The 17,490-nt window shown below is 37.2% G+C and overlaps 1 protein-coding gene across 1 annotated transcript in view; it reads left to right on the top strand.

The window, feature by feature from the left end:
• Positions 1-777: 777 nt before the first annotated feature.
• Positions 778-17,490, top strand: part of mst1rb (macrophage stimulating 1 receptor b) — a 36,429-nt gene continuing 19,716 nt past the window's right edge. Inside the window, exons 1-2 of the mRNA XM_088917132.1 lie at positions 778-1,027; positions 12,281-13,584. Coding sequence (XP_088773258.1) covers positions 12,394-13,584 — 1,191 coding nt within the window. The 5' untranslated portion in view covers positions 778-1,027; positions 12,281-12,393. The remainder of the gene's footprint in view (positions 1,028-12,280; positions 13,585-17,490) is intronic.

Genomic DNA, 17,490 nt, shown 5'->3' with positions numbered 1-17,490 from the left:
CTAGGATCAGCAAAATAAAAGGTTTTCTAAGTAATTTGTTTCATTTTCTTAAGCAATCCCATAAACACTGCAATGGCAGAAACTCAATTTTTCTGCAATGTCACTGTCTACCCAAACAGTCCGGAAACAGTTATTGCAGGATACTGGAATGTGTCTGTCTCCATCATGATTTTGGAGGGGTTCCAGTTGTTATTGGCTGAAAACGCTTTTCCTTCTGTTCTGTTACTTTAAGTTTTATAATACTAAAAAAAAAGGGACAGAAAAGACAGTAATGCAACATATTGCCACCATTCACGCTATCACATACTCAACTTTGTTATATATAATTTAATATGTATTATTTTCAGGAATTATATTTATAGAAGGACAAGTGCATCAAATCAAACTGGGCTATACGGTTATCCTAAAATCAGAAGTTAGCAATAACAAAAATCTGAATTTAAAATTCGTATTCTAGGTGTATAAGGAGTGATGTGGAGAAACTAAAGGAAAGGACTGTAAACATGCTGAGAGAGTAAAATACTAAATACCAATGTATGAATACAGGTAGAATCACCGTATACTGTAACAATCCATATAGAAGAGGCAGAAGGTGGACGTTTCAGCAGTTTTCTTTTATCGTTAAGAAACGAAACCCAGTACCTGTAGGAATTAAGACTCTTCAGTTCTCTTTTTGGGCAGTGGTAACAGTCACGCTTCACAGACAAATTGAGCAATCCTTACATTACTCTGCACCAGGCGATGGGAGGGGCGAGCTTTGGCAAAAGAGCTCAGCGCAGAGAAGTAGTCCGTTTCTCCAAGAACGAGTAGCGCGTGTGTTTTCTTATTATTAAAAGGAAAAGTTAACACTTTATTAACGGAACAGAAAAGTATTAATCAACAAGTAAGGAATCGTGAAACAAACATCGAATATCTGTTAGTTTATTTTGGTCAATTCTTGATGTTTGGCTTTGGAAAACTTGGAAATTAGTTGGATTTTGCTCTCAGAGTTTCCTGTACCCAAACCAAAAGAGAAGGCTCACCTTAGGTACAGTATATCTTTTCTTGTGTATTGTTTCTTTTGACGTATTTTGATATTAACGGGTGGTAGTCACGTAAAATATTTCATACTAATAAATGTGAAGGTGTTTGCATACCGAATGACGTATAATACTAGAACTTCAACAAGATTTATACAAGATTACAAAACATTTTTTCCGTGACATCGCTTACAGTGTCTATTAGTGTTGCTTATTGTAGTTTGGTAATATTTTACATTCTCATATATCTGTTAAGGCTGCAAAAGATTGCTGCGGTAAAAGATTTCTGTGATTTGTTAAAAAAACGATTTAGGTTGTAAACGCGTCGCGCATACAGTACCCTTCTAAATGGAATAAAAACGTCGTCCCTCTTTTTCATGAATGAAAAAAAAATAATGCATGGCATTGTGTGAGCGAAATTTAGGGAACACAGTTTAACCTTGCAAAACATAATGCATGGAATCGTGTGAGCGAAATTTAGGGAACGCAGTTTAACTTTTTCCCTAATGCATGAGTTTATTTTTTTAAGCTGATAAATGTATGTTTTATGAAGTTGAAAGTTAATGTACGACTCCTGAAAGGATAAATGAACTTGTTTATGTTTAAATTGGGATGTTAAACTGCAAATCAACAGGAATTAAATGTGACGTTTAGAGCCCTTAATAAAATCTTCTTATGTTGACTTTTCCTAAAAATCGCCAGATGGCCTGCACCTATTTTATTTGGAATTACCTTACCGTTTGGAGCTCCATATACTTTCGTATCATCCGCAAATTTGATACACTTATATTTCTAAATATAGTACAGTCTCTAGCGCATGAGTTTACAGTCATGGAGATGGTAATTTCCATTAATCACTATGTGTAGTTAAACAGGAGGTTGTTCAATGAAGTCATTTAGAGATCATCTGCTGCGTATCCAATATAGGGTCGAGGTGAGCTGGAGCCTATCCTGGCCATAATTGGACGCATGCATGCAGGCAGACACACACAGACACAAATACAAACATGCACACTATCCTTGCAAACAAAGGATACACCCTGGACTAGATGACTGTCAATCGCAGTGCTCTGGCACAAGCATGCACACTCTCAAACCAGGGCCAGTTTTCCTAGAATCCAATTAACCTACTTGTATGTTTGTGGACTGTGGGAGGAAACAGGAGCACCTGGTGAAAACAGGGAGAACATACAAACGCCACACAGATAGCACCCCAGGAATTGAACCCAGGCCCCAATGCTTTGAGGCAGCAATGCTATACACTGTGCCATCCTGATTTAGAGATCACTTAGCAGAATAATCAGAATATCTTTTAAATCTGAAGAACCAGAGCTCCCTTAATTGACCAGATTACTTATTTCTGGTGTCCCTGTTTTATCAATAACTTGTCTTTAAGGTCGCAAGATTAACTGTGCTGGGGTTCTCCATCATTATAGACTCCTTCACTATATAATCAAATGACTGTAGAAACATCAATCCTAAACCCGATCCCTATAAAATCCCCAAAATGACCTCATTCCAGTCTGAAGCAACTACTCAGCTTTCTGTTTATTAACAAATTCTTTATCCGTGTACAAGTATTTACATTATCTTGAATTCCTACAGTTTCCAGTTTTTCTATTAGGCTTTTTTTCTACAATTCAAAAAAAGTTACAATGGAGAGCTTGTCATTTGTCCCACCTTCCTCACACTGTATGTCAGTTTAGTAGCAAAGGGAGTCTGAAATGTCATCCAGCTCAGAGATTGTGTCTCAATCATATAGCAAGAAAACATGTTCTAGATAGTCACATCTCTTTGTGTACGGAAGCATTTCCTATTCTCTGCCCTAAATTAATTCTCTATTAGATGCAAGTTGTGACTACATGCCATTGTGTTGCTGACGATTCAGTAGTAGGTCCTTAGGATAACCCTATCTATACCCCTTAGAATTTTAAATTCTTGGATCAATTCTTATACTTGTGTGTATTTGAAAATTCGTTAAGTTCAGGAATCATACTTCTTGCTTTTTCTTGAACCCTTTCTTAGGCTAGATTATCCTTTTTGTGTTATGGTAAACAAAGCTGGAAACAATACTCTGTATGAGAATCGTTTTGTAAATTGTAAAAAAAAACACTTAGGAAATTATTCTCATAACTTTTAAATTTGAAGTGCATCTATTTTTGCTATAATCAATCATTGTTTTATTTTTTCTTTGTGCATGGTATTATTTTGAAAACACTGAATAATTTTCATAAACACTCAGATCTAATTTTTATGCACATTTCCACACCTCAACATCACGTATGGAATATCTATAGTGTATGTTCCTACAGTATATCCTGTGTGGTTCACATTATACTTGTCAGTGTTGGATTTCATTTTCCATGTGTCAGGGCGCTCGGTGATTCATAGCTTTTTGCAGGTTTCTTGCTGATGAGTCTGTGTTTGCCACTCCACTTGTGTTTGTATCATCTACAAGTTATACTTTGTTAATATTTTTTACATATATTTAAACATATATTAAAGTTTGCTAAATGTATCCAAATCTAAATAATTCATTATAAAAGTGATCCCATGGTACACCACTGTTTGAAGCTGCCCAGTTAGAGGTTATACTCCTGAAAGATGACTTGCTGTTTCCTCTTAGTAAAGCACGTTTTGATCCATGTACAGTACATACATTATCTTGTATTCCTGTAGCAATTAGTGCATGGCTTATAGCTTTTAATGAGGGCCCTTGTCAAATTCTTTCATGAAATCTAAATACAGTATATCCTCTAAGCTGTTTTAAAGGTTAGTGCAATGTTTTAGTTACAGTACAATTTGGCTTTAACCTGCTTAGCTAAAGGCTGACCTCCTGGATATAGCATGAGGTGGCTGGGACCCCCATGCAGACTAAGGAAGGACCAAGGGGCAGCTGCGTCTTTTGGGATGACATATGCGAGGAAGAGAAGCGGATTACATGCTGTATTTATAATGTTTTAGGTGAGGAAGTGATGTCAGGAGGGATTACGAATTACTGACGACGGAGGCTTATTAAACTTGGCTGTTGTCGTCCCACCCAATCGTTCGTTATAAATTCCATTTAGTTTGCTCTTATGCTCTTTGGAAACTGTCCTTTTTTTTGCTTGATGAGTCCACAATTACCCAGTTCCAAGGTAATGGTTGTTCTAAAAACCACAGCAAATTGCTGGTTGGCTGTCAGGGGCTGAATGCCATTGGTTAAAAGTCACTAGTGGTTTGTGTGTATGAATCTTGAGTGCCTAATGCATGAAGGTTCTCTTGGAGGGATTTTGGCCTATCGATATTCATCTGTCTTAACCACTCAGCAGTTTCATAGCTTTCACTATTTGTACAGCACAAAAATGGAAGGAAAGTCAGGGCATCACAATTCTGTAATGACTTAAACTATTGTGCGACTATCATAGACACTTCGCATTGTTCTAGAAGTGGTTTTATTTTGGAAGAACTAGGCTGTATTTTTGGAGTTACTCATGGACCACTTGGAGTCTAGCCATGGTCCAGAAGTGGTCTCCAGACCACAGCTTGGAAAACACTGAAAACAGATGAAACAAACTTTTTGAAGAGACTTGGGAGTTCATGGTGACTTATTATTATTGTTCTGTTCCAGGCAATTTGGAGAAGCAATTAAAAAAAAACAATAATGTACTAGGGAATATAGTGAAGATATAGATTATATAGCAGTATAACTGGATTCAAAAGAAGTAACAATAAGGTTATACAATGCTTTAGCTAGACTTTACTTAGAATAATGTTTGTAATAATAGTTTTTGTGCTATAAAAATGACATTACTGCCTTTCAGAGAAGGGTAACCAGTCTATTCCAGGTCTAATGTCATACATAGACTAAAAGAACTGACTCTCTTTAATCTAGAACATACCAGATCATGAGGGGACAACACAGAAGTATTTAGAATCCTGTATTGACAAAGGTATGAAGAGCACAAGGCATGTATTACAAAGGGTGATACAGTAGATGCCTGGAACAAGCTACCAAGTCCTGTTTGCTGAAACTGATTCCATGAAAACCTAAGAAATGGCTAGTAAGATCCTCAGGAAAATAAATTATAATGGATTGAATGACCACCTTAATACATTTTATGTAAACAGTATTTAATTTTGTTATGTGTTATGTATAACTCAATAGTTTAAAATTTAGTTTAAAATTTAATTTTGTTTGAACAAAATCTCTGGTAAGTCATTTTACATAGGCTATTTAATTCAAATATGTTTTCTAAATGATAGGTTAACATGCAGCTATTAATATGTTTGATGATTATACAGTAACTAAACGTTAATCCATGAAACAAGGTACAGTACATAACTTAGTACTCATTGAGTTGAAAAAACACAAATCAACAGTTCAGTTCTGTGATTCTATCACAGAATTTCTAGCCTGTTTTCTACAATATTTTTGCTAAAATATGATAAATCTCTTTTTAAACGAACTAAAATACCAAAATACAACTTTTTGAAGGTAATGCTTTAAATTTCTGAAAGAAAAATGAAAATTTTTAAACTTTAACATGTAGTGCAAGATATATGAGCGTTACAACATAAATAAGCATGTGAATGTACTGTAAGTATTAATTAACGATGTATTACCACAGAACATGAAACAAAGTTATTTTAAAGCTTGACAATAAAACTGGTCTAAACGGTAAATGTTTCATGCTGACAAAAACAGCCCACAGTAACATTGTTCGTTTGGCCATAAAATATTATAGTACCCAAGGTAAATGTCATTCCACATGCTGCCATCCATATCCTCTTCTTCCTGATTCTGAAGAGTGTTTTAAGTGGACTTTGTCACCCAGCCAGTCTCCAAAAAAACAGGAAAAATGTGAAAAGGAAAGCTGTAGGAAAATAAAAGAAGTCCAAGGACAATACATTAATAGTCCAGCACTCCTAAGCATTTATATATTTGTTTGCTAATATTGTTTTTTTTGTTTTCATGTGTTTACATAGTTAAATAAATGTGTTAAATCTCAGCTTGCTTTAGCAGTGACATTTTGACTTTTGCTGTCTTTGGTGTTGTGTATCTGAAAGGCTTCAACACTACAATCTTTTATAAGCAGAATCAGAACTTTGTCTGATAATGCCCCAGCATGGCTCTGCTGGTTACGTCACTGACTTTGCTAGTACCTTACATTACTGAACTCTTTTACTTCCGGGGAAACTGGCCAAATCTGGAACTGAATGCTGAAATGATTAAACCAAGTTGTGTTATAGTATTTTGACATGTGTCAAATGTAAATGGCTATGAAAGGAAAATTGTGTCTGATCCATAAATCTAAAAATGTTAAAACAAAAGACAGGACCAGCATCTTTTTGATAAAGCTGATTGTGTTGCCCTTTTGTAAATGATTAAGCTAAGAATACACTAGAATATAATGAAGGGTTCGCTGCAGAAAGTAGCAATATATAATTATCTCTACCTAATAATATACATACAGTAAACTTCCATATATTGTAACCTGATATATCACCTTGTAATTGACATAAGTTAGATTGTTATTGTAGTGCATTGCTAAGCAACACATTACCCTAAGCACCGATAATATACAATGGTTGCATTGTATAGGAATAGATGGTTAAACCAAAATGTTTTTTCAATATTAACCTTTGTGAGAAAGAGAATTAAAAGTGTCATTTATCCTGTATGAAAATGTATTTGAGTTTCTGTAAGATAGAAGATCATTAAATGCATCTTTGCATTCAGTACAGGCCTATTTCCCTTAGACATACTGGGGTTTTCACACAGCCCTGCCCTTCAGGCTTTATAAGGGAGGGTGTGGGAATTTCTACATCCTTGATCACCCTGTTCTTTGTAAGACTGTAAACAAGGCTGTCGCCTGTTCTAAATTACCTAGGCTTGCCTCTTTCCTCGGGTTATACCTGTCTGAAATTATTCATGTGACTATTTTCTTCATCAATATTTATTTCTTGTTCCTCTCCCTCTCGGTCACTGAGACCAGTGCACTTGGTCTCTAGCTAAATAATGAAGTTAATGCTTTGTTATCAGGCCAGGTTTCTTACTAAAGTAAAGAAATGGTGAAAATGTCACCTTAAATGCTCTAAACAATTTAAATACCTTGTTTCTGTGTTGATGAGAGAGGATTTGTTTAAAGTGCTCCTCTGCCTTTTATGTTTATTTTACTGAAGTGATTTAGCCACTGCAATGTTTTATATCCACAATGACCTTTCTGGTTTGTTTTTTCTGACCATTGAAATCTCTTCAAAGTATCTGGCGAGGGATTTCTTTTTTAATGTGTGCAGAAAGACCTCTATGAATAAAGTACAAGAACTATTAATGGAAAGTTGTTTTCTGACCTTGAGCTTGAATTACTAAGAGCGTGGAAAAAAACCATACAGGAATTAGTTTGTCAGTGCTGTCAATATGTACACTCACTCACTTGCGCAGTTCTGTAGACATGACCTTTCGTCCTGGTCTGATGTCAGATAGAGCAACTCGCGTTAACATGTAACAAGTTTCAAAACTTTAGTTCATTTGTCTGAAAGAATTAAGGTAGTGTTTCAAGCTATTTTCTCAATAAATAGCTTCTTTATTCATACATATTCATAGTTTTTAAAACATATCAAATGTCTTATATACAGTACCTTTAAATACAGTTGGAACATTAATAATGACCAATTTACATACTAGTTATTTCAGTTCTCCTGCACAGATTTGAATAACCTTAGTGATTTTTGTGATTTTTGTGAGCTTGCAGAAAATACATTTCATTGCCAGCAACTACTGCTGCACGCTGTATTGTTGTGCGTTTGATAAATAAACTTTGATTTGATTTGATTTTGATTTGAGATGCATCAGTTATATTTAAAAGCATGCACAATTGTGACAACAGATAGGCGAGAAGATTTCTGGTATCCCTAGACATATGGTAATATGGTGAAACCTTAATTATCACCATTGACCCACAGAATTCATAATGTATTGATTTTTTAAAAAAGGGAAACCACTTTTTAGATGCCATATTCAGATGCTACAGAATTTGTAATATGTACTGGGAAGCACACAGATTGGTTGATTTTCTTTTATTTGCCTTTACACTGAACAGAGAAAAAGACCAGGTAGAAGAAGCTTAAACATCCATCATTTGACTCATTAAACAAGAACACGATCTCAGGAGGTGGCATAGATCATGAATGGTAGAATCACTATGACCTGTAACATTGATGGATTTTTCCTTTGAAGGAAAACAGTTAATCTTTCATAAAAAATCTAGCTCCTCATTTTATAGTGTTTTATTTTACATTTTACAAGTAAAATATTTCAAAACAGTATCCATCTTTGTTTCAGTGGAAATTTTGGAAATTTTGGCCAAGACATGGTTCACTTGCTTGACATCCAGGGATTATTAAAAAAACAGTGTTATGTGCTTCAAGCTGCAGTGTGCAGTGAATTGGCATGATGCTTAGTCATTTACTGAAGGGCAACACAATTAGCTTTATCAAAACGATGCTGGTCCTGTCTTTTGTTTGAACATTTTTAGATTTATGGATCAGGCACAATTTTCCTTTCAGATAAGGAAAAGAATAAGAATCTGTGATTTTCAGTCCCAAGAAACAAGGGTGGTGTTGATCAGTGGTGATATTTGAAACTCTGTACAATAAATTAATATGTACTGTAAGTAGGGTAGTCACTTATTTTGTACTCCATCCTTGAATGTGTATTTTCTTTAGATGTCTGAATTTTTCGTGATCCATTTCTGCAAATTGTTGTGACCTTACTTTGTAGAAAGAAATAGCTGTCCTGTTTACCAAATTTAGCTTGTTAATTTACCTTGAGCCGTAGCCCCACTGCCTATTCAAAGAGCCATATTCTATTATTCGGGTTCTGCTGCTCTCTTTAAATCATCTGCAAATTAGCCCCTTTGAAAGTTTGTCTTGATGGATTCCATTTTGCCATAATTTCACTACTGTTTGATCAGCTCTTCTTCAATTTTTACCTCACCTTTGTTGTACATTATTACTGAACATTACCATGATACACTGTGACAAATGTTTCTTAGGGCAGTTTCCAGTATTCTTAGGGTCCAGTCCAATAAAGAGCAGTTAAAGGCATGTTGAAATCACAGGGGAAAACAGCCAAACAGAAATTTTGATAAACTTCTGAAACAATCAGCCAATTAAGGATAAATTAGATGGGTTTTCCACTCTTCAGTCTTTCACTGTTCATAACTTAAAAGAGACTATTCAAACCTATTAGAACCAAGCAGCAAACTTGGGAGCTGACAGGTTTTGATAATATCTTTCTTTATCATCAAGCAGACAGGCCATTGAATTTTTGCCAATCTCTTTTTGACACAGTTGTACTTTTACTCGTTTTATTAATCAACAGCTTTTCTGTTCCTCTGAGTGAAAACAAAGTTTTCACTAAAACAACAACACAGTAATCCCAGCAACTGATTTACAGCTGTTCTTTATACATGAGAGGAAGACGTTTTTTTCCAAATGAAATATTGCAAGTCACACAATATACAAAGTCTGTTTACTGAACACAGCTGTGACAAGGATGAGTGGTGTGGTTTGAACTCATGCTAAATGTGTTTTGAAATTAATTGTTTACGAAAGATGCAAGTAATAAAGGTGTCAGACAAAGTATTTTTCAAATTCAATATCTTAAATTTTCTGCTGGGTTTATCATTCGGTGGGTGAATTATTATGTGAAAAGATCCTTCTACTGAGTTGTCTGTCTTTTAGAATATACTTTATGACCAAAAATATAGGTTGAGCAAAAACCAATGAATATTTTAATAAGCAAAGTGTGTGTCAGCATTTTGTAAAGGTTTAATTTGTACCTTTAGCTTGGCTACAAAAGTCATATGTAAAAAAAATCAGGGATGTATTTTATATTAAAGCCACATTGCATTGTGCATATGTAAGATAATAATTTTATTTTGTTTTTCTTTCAGATCCCAAGTACATATTCAAAAAATATGAAAACGTAAACATTTTTGAAATTGTTTCTGTTCTCTGTAGTGTCAACAAAAATATTGAATTTTTTTAGTTTGAATTAATTGTTGAAAGATATACAGTAGTCTGATCATCCATGCAGGTGAGGCTGCACATTGGTGGTGGTGGAGGGGAGACCCCATTACCATTAAAGCGCTTTGAGTGGAGTATCCAGAAAAGTGCTATATAAGTGTAAGCAATTATTATTAATTATTATTATCCATCCTGTCATCAGAGACAAGCTACATGTTAGTTGTGTTAAATTGGTTTTTGGACCATATTCTAAATATGGCAGTATATTTATTAACCATGACTTGGACTCGATCCTTACTATTACAGTCCTTATAAATTCCAGTTTCACTTTGTATTGGATCTGTAAAAATTGTAATTCAGCACCCAAAAAGTGACACATCTTAGCTCCATCTTATCTGTTTGCTAAACCCTTGCCTGTTGTCGTATTCTTAGGAATTAAGAATTGTAGTAATTGCCAAAGTGTAACTCGAAACTGAAGATGACAAGTTTCTTTAGTTTTAGAGCTACAAGTTGTGTTTTAGGAGTTGCCTGAAGGAGATCAGAGATGATTTAGTTCAGCTTCTTGTAATAATATTTTTTTTTACTTTATATAGCAGTTTTCTTGACACATCATCAGAAGGTGTAATGAAACAGTACAGACAGATACACACACATAAATATAATAAATTAAACAGAATTAAAAGCAAGCACATAAAAGTAACGTTTAACACTTTTATAGCAGTTACTTCATTTAATATGTGCTAGGAGATTATTCCACAGCCTCAGAGCAAGAGAAAACAATGTACAATCTCTCAGCATTTGAAGCCTGGTTTTAGGACTGAAAGAAGGTCAGAGTCCAAAGAGCACAAAAGAAATGGAATTGTGTAGGGAGCTAACAATTCACTGATATGCTCAGGAGCTAAACCATTCAAGGCCTTAAAACTGAGCTGCAGAATTTTGGATTTCACAGGGAACCAGTGCAAAGAAGCTGAGGACATGAAATTCTCATGCGGTTTTTATTTCAGCAGCTGAGCTCTGAACATGCTGCAACTTGTTAAGAACTGCATACTCTAGAAAGCACTGCATTACAATATTCAAGCCTGGAAAAGGCAAAAATAATTTTTAATGTTATGTTTAAACATCTCTCGAGGTGGAGAGAACAGTGATAAGTCTGCTCTTTTGATCTTAATTTGTATGAACCTTCAGTTTTGATTCCTGGAATATTGGTACAATTTAAGAATTTCTTAGAAGAATTAGTAGATATTCATACTTCATACTGTAAAAGGGATAAGAACACATGAACATCTGACATAATTTCTGAAAAGATCAGTATACAAAGTTTCAGGGTTATGGCTTGAATGGTCCTTCTACAATTGTAAGCCATTTATTCGTGGTAAGGGTCTGGGCAACTCATAATCTATCCCAGAAGCACAGGCGGTAAGGTGGAACTACACCGACCAGGTTAGAGGTACTAGTTAAACTACCAGAAATGTCTTTGGGAGGTGGGAAGAAACCAGAGGACCTGGTGAATATTCTTGCAAATAAGTGAAGAACATGCAAGCTTCACACTGAAGGTGCCCCAGTGCAGAATTGAACCCAGATCCCAAGAACTATGAGGTAGCAGCCCTGACTGTTATGCTGCCGTGTCACCTGATTTGAATATGAAATGTCACATGGTAATTTAATATCTACAGCTTTAGTCTAGGCTGTCTTTAGGTTGTTTTTGAAAAATCAGTTCCAGATCTAGTTTCCAAGAGACAAATCAGAGGTGGTGAGGTTCAGACCTGTTGTTCTGAATTAATCTTGTGTATTATTTCAGAACAACCTCAAAACCTCACGACAGCCTCTATTAGCAGTGTTACATTCTGCTGTTGTATATTTGTTTATTATTGTATAGTTGTACAGTATATTATTGTACATTGTTTATGGGTGTTTAGTTTTAGCTCTGACTGAATTGAATGCTTGTTGAATGCATGTATAGACAGTTTATGTAAGTATCCTCTTGCCACAGTATCTTTTTCTATAAGCTATGCATTGTTTTGCATAAGTTAATATAAAATAGAAACAAGATTAGTTATTTGGTGATGATCACTTTAAATTAGCAATGCAAAACTTTATCTGGGTAAACTATTACAAGCCAGGTACAGCTTTTTAAAAAGTCTTATTCTGCATGTACAGGCACTCACAGAAATGTGATTTAGGGTACTGCGTATAAGTTACATTTACCTTGATGTTAATTTTTTTTCTCTCTCCTCTTCATCTTTCTGCAGTGATCTCTAAGCAGTGCTCAAGATGAATAACAGGACTTGCCCTTCCAGGTTTGCAGCCTGTAGGTAACAGACGAGACTCCAAGACTTCACCTTCACCAGCACTCTTAGCTGAGATGCTCGGAAAGGCCACATTTTTTGTGACTTACATCTGGATGCTAAGCCTATCAGTCTTAGCTCAGGACGGCTGCCCCCCAGTTCCTTCCATAAATGTAAATTTTTCAGTTACGTACACCTTGCCTTTTTTCCAGACAGAGACTCGTATACAAAACATTTTGGCTGATCCAGACAAGAATGACATTTATGTGGCTTCACGGAACATTATTGAAACTGTAAATGCCAGTCTTGACAAGTTATGGGAATTACGTACTGGTCCAGTGGGCAGCTCTCAGTGTGAGATCTGCAACTTATGTAACATTGAAAAGGACCCCAGTATTTTGGAGGACACTGATAACCAAGCTCTTTTTCTGGATCCATTTTTAAATTACTTGTATACATGTGGGAGTTCGCAATATGGCGTCTGCTACTTTCATGACATTGGAAATGGATTACCTTCCTCCTCCAAGTGCCTCTATAAAAATGGGTCAAATTCACCATCTAATTGTCCAGACTGTGTGGCTAGCCCATTGGGTACAAAGGTCACAATCGTGGAAGAAGGCAAGACTGCATTTATTTTTGTGGCGGCCACTGTGGACCAGAAAGTAACACAGAAATATGGCAGAAAATCCGTATCGGTCCGACGGCCGTTAGCTACTGAAGATGGCTTTTACACCGATGTGCGGGGACTGACTGTTCGTCCTGAGTTCTTGGAGTCCTACCCCATTGAATACATTTACAGCTTCTCCACAACCGATTTTGTCTACTTCTTATCCGTGCAGAGGGAGAGCGTCGATAACGCCAATTCCCCCTTTCAGACGCGGCTGGGCCGCCTCCCTCGCCACGAGTGGGAGGTGCGCCGTTACCGCGAGGTGGTTTTGGAATGCCGCTTTGAGCCTAAGCGGCGGAGGAGAGAAATTTTAAGAGACGTGGTCTACAACGCCCTGCAGGCCGCCCACTTCGGGAGGGTGGGCAAAGAGCTGGCAGAAGAGCTGGGGGTGGAGCAGGATGCTGACATTCTATATGGGGTGTTTGCGGTGACCCACCCAGAGACTGGGAAGCCCCTTCCTGATTCTGCTCTATGCGCCTTCCCCATGGAGAAGGTCAACAAAGCCATAGAGGAGGGAGTGGAAGACTGCTGCACCACTGGGCCAGAACGCCTCTCCCGTGGGCTCTGCTACTTTCAGCACTGTGAGAACTGCCCGCATGAGGTACAGTACAGTAGGTCACATCACCCTGACCACTTCCTGCCGAACTGGGACCCCTGGGGTTAAACAAAGTAGGCATAAAAAAACAGTTGGGATGCATGGTTTTTAGTTTTTCAGTACCAAAATTATTTTGCAAACTGCGTGTTCAAGACCGGGCTACAGCTTCCTGGTCGCCCTGCTTTATGTATTCTGCTTAAGTCTGTTACTTTATTGTAACAGATTGAGCTTTATTGATCTCTTTATTGAGCTTAATTTTGTTAAGTGTTTGGAATCTCCACATTTATAATCTAACCTATTATTATTATTCATATTTTTTCTTTATATCATTTGTTAGAATACAATAATAAATATTATTTGAGGCATAATTAAATAAATGAGTGCTCAGCTAGAATCTAAGCAATGAAATCCAGGAGACAGGATTGGGAATGTCCAGAGAAGTCCAGGTTTAAGGGGTTTGGACTATCATAACCAGAGCATGCTCACTGACGAAGATGGGAACATGACGAAGAGGAAGTTTGGGCAAGCCTGGACGAGTGAGGAGGTTCTGTGTAATGTATTGGAGTACAGAAGGGGTGGACTGAGAGATGAATTGAGTAATTTCTTTGTTGGTGGCAGGCACAGGGCTGGTTGTGGACTGTTTACCTTTCCTTTCTCCAGTGATATATGCTTAACAAATAATTCTACAGAGGTGCAATGCTGCTTTTCCGTTTTTATCAGGCTTACTTGATGTAAAGTTGTTGTACAGTAAGTTGGGATTGGAAGTTACAGTACACAGGTACACAGCCTCAAGCAGTCTTGTGTTGTCACACTGAGGTTTGCATGAGCCTTTTGTGGCATGTCTTGCAAATACCTATTTTTACATGCGTCATACGCTCCTTTTTGAAATAGACCAGGCTGATGTTTAGCCTCACCACTAAGATTTCTGCAGTCAGGTGCTTTATTCTTCAAAGCACTGTAAAATGTTCATTCGTATCCATGATGTCACTTGTGTTTGTTTTGTAAAAGTTTAAGCCTAAATAAGCTCTCTTGGCAGATCTTTTGAAGTGAGGGGAATAGAAGCCTAATGCTAAAAAAGCTGTTCTCCTCCTCCAGTGCTGGTGTTCATAATGCTCTTTTCCTTTCAACAGCAAAAACAATTATGATATTTAAGTACATACTGTATGTGGGCAACATGGTAGTGCAGTGGTTAACATTGCTTCCTTGCAGCTCTGGAGCCCTGGGTTCAATTCAGGACATAGGCTGCTATTGGCATGGAGTTCATATGTTCTCCCCTTGTTCGCTCGGTGCTCCAGTTTACTCCCACAGTCCAAAAGCATAATGGTAGGTTAATTGGCTTCTAAGAAAATCCTGACATGAGTGTGTCCCTGTATGTGTCAGGACTGGCATGCCATCCAGGGTGTACCCTGTCTTGTGCCTATTGCTTGCTGAGATTTGCTTTGGCTCCCCTATGAGTGTTTTGGAAGATGCAGTTAGAAAATGGATGGATGGATGGAAGTACAGATATCTAGTTCACAAATTATAAGCCTACTGTACATATTAGCTGAAAGTGGATTTACTTTTCCTGCTGATCTTATGCAGTGCAAAGACACACTTTCACTTTTACTGCCTGATTATAATTTTGCGTGCTGCTTTGTATCAGGTAGACATTGTTCCTTACAGTTTTCCTTTATTATTTTAAAATAGTTTTCTTTCCTTAAAAACACAGGTACAGAGGGGATGACTGGCCCCTGGTAAACATTGTCAGACTCTGTACATTTTCCATAGCTGTGACGTACTGTATGGAGTGACTGTATAGCACTCAGGTGAACTTAAAGTACTCAAGATGTGTAGCGGAGGCCTTTTACTAACTCTGAAAGATAAACTAAGAAATGTTGGAATGCAGAGGGAGTGGCCCAGTCTTTGGGAAACTTTAGATAAGTAAGTAGAAACAAGTTCAGTATAAAACAAATAGCGAGTTGAATATTAGTCATGGACGCCTGTGAATACCAAGCGTTCTTAGACTGTTTAAGCACGTCTGATTTGTTGCACAGGAACAAGTGGTAAAGGACAGTTAAAAACAAGGAAGAAGTTCGTTTTTTACTATTTGTGAAGATATGGTAATGTGCTTGTCCCATAGCAGAGAGAATATTGTTTTAAAACCTCAATTATTTTCTCTAACATTTTTAAATCTTATTGTTTATGAAGTCATACACATACTGTACAACTGGAGGAGCAAGATGTCTCGGATCACTTGAGTGTGGTGATTGAATTCCCAGAAAGCATTACCTTGCATCCTTCCACGTTCCTATTGGAAAACTGAGGCATTGTTTACAATTCTTTTCATACCTGTAGAATCTTAACCAAATGAACAAAGTGTCTATGTTTTGAGCCACAATCTGCACTTCCTACTCCCTTGTCTTACAACATTTTCCAAAGAGTAACAGTCAGTGCCCAAGGTATTTGACCCTCTGCAATCCTTGCATTGATGGCACCAACAATCTGTCACGCCCTGTACTCCTAGAGGGCGCTCTTCTTCTGTCCTGTTCCTAGTTCCCTGTGATTATTCGTGTCTTTCTGGTGTGTCTTGTTATCTAGCCTATTTACTTCCTGTGTCTGCTCTGCTCCTGGCTCAGCATTGAGGGTACGGATGTCCTGAGACCCACCTAGCACCAGGTCACTCCTGTCCGTGGCCTGAGGGCATAGGTTTCTTTACCGACATCATCTGACCCCCTGAGCCTGGGCTAACCCCCATGTTGCCCCTTTTACCGCCACACATACGGTCTTTACTGCTCTCCTTGTCATTCCACGGCTTGCCCTCCTGACATCCGTGACAGTAAGAGCTGCCCTAATTCGCACAGTTCTGGAAGTGAGATGCTTCAGATCCCGCCTCTCCCCAAGACAGCAATATTTATGAACCTGACATGCTGTACATATACAGTGGTGCTCGAAAGTGGCACTGATCTTTTCTAAAGACCATGTGTTTCTTAAATTGAGGTTACTGGATTTTTTTTCTTGTTTGTCTTCCCTTCCATGTTTCCCAAACATAGGCTAATTTTGTGCTATCAGCCAACAGCTTAATAACCTGGCTCATATTCTAATATATTAACTGTTGTATAATGACAATTTTTACACTGCCTGTCAAGTTTGCTTTCTTGTCGGATGTCTAATGTACATACTTTTATAAGCCACGTCTCTGAGATGGAGCAGCAGACTCTTAAAAGGTTTTGTCAGACATCAGTATGGTGTGAACTCTATAAACAAATGTAGGAGACTAATGCAAATGTTGGGACTGTTTTTTGCCATTAACTCAAGAGAATTTTCTCAGAGGTGCCTAAGAAATGCCACGTTCAACGGCTTGATTTTTAATGGCAGTGTTAAAGCTGCCCTGTAGCTGTAAGAGGATGGAAAATGTACATATAAAGCTGTAGTTAATGCATACTTAACATGAAGTAAAATGAAACGGTAGTCAAGAAATGGAACAAACTAGAGTCTACCTTGTTTGCTGGATGACCTTGTCTATCCAAAAGGAAACGAAAAGGACATCTTGCATAAAAAGTAGTTTTATACTTGACAAAGGAAAGCACAAAATGTGTTGTTGATATAACCATGATTAAAATGAATTATAGTGTAGACTTCCCAACCTACGTCTCTGCAAAACACCTGTGGGGCTCATGTCCTTCTTTTGTTGTAATTTCAGTTTATTTCCCAAAACGCTTGTTTTCCGCAATATAATACCCAATGATGATTCCAGTTACCTGCAGTTAACAGGTCTATAACTTTTCTTAGGGCCACTTAAACATACCAGGACATTTCAGTGAATTCCAATTGGAATTCACATGCCAATATACTCAATTTTTCCATTTAGAAACACAATTTGGAAATTTAATGAGCAAAAGTCCCTTTTGGAATGTCTGTTGTGCAGAAGAAAAC

The sequence above is a fragment of the Atractosteus spatula genome, chromosome 5 (assembly GCF_055471065.1).
Source record: "Atractosteus spatula isolate fAtrSpa1 chromosome 5, fAtrSpa1.hap1, whole genome shotgun sequence".
Lineage (NCBI taxonomy): Eukaryota > Metazoa > Chordata > Actinopteri > Semionotiformes > Lepisosteidae > Atractosteus > Atractosteus spatula.
The sequence above is the reverse complement of the archived record's forward strand: the minus strand, read 5'-3'. Positions and strand labels throughout refer to the sequence as shown.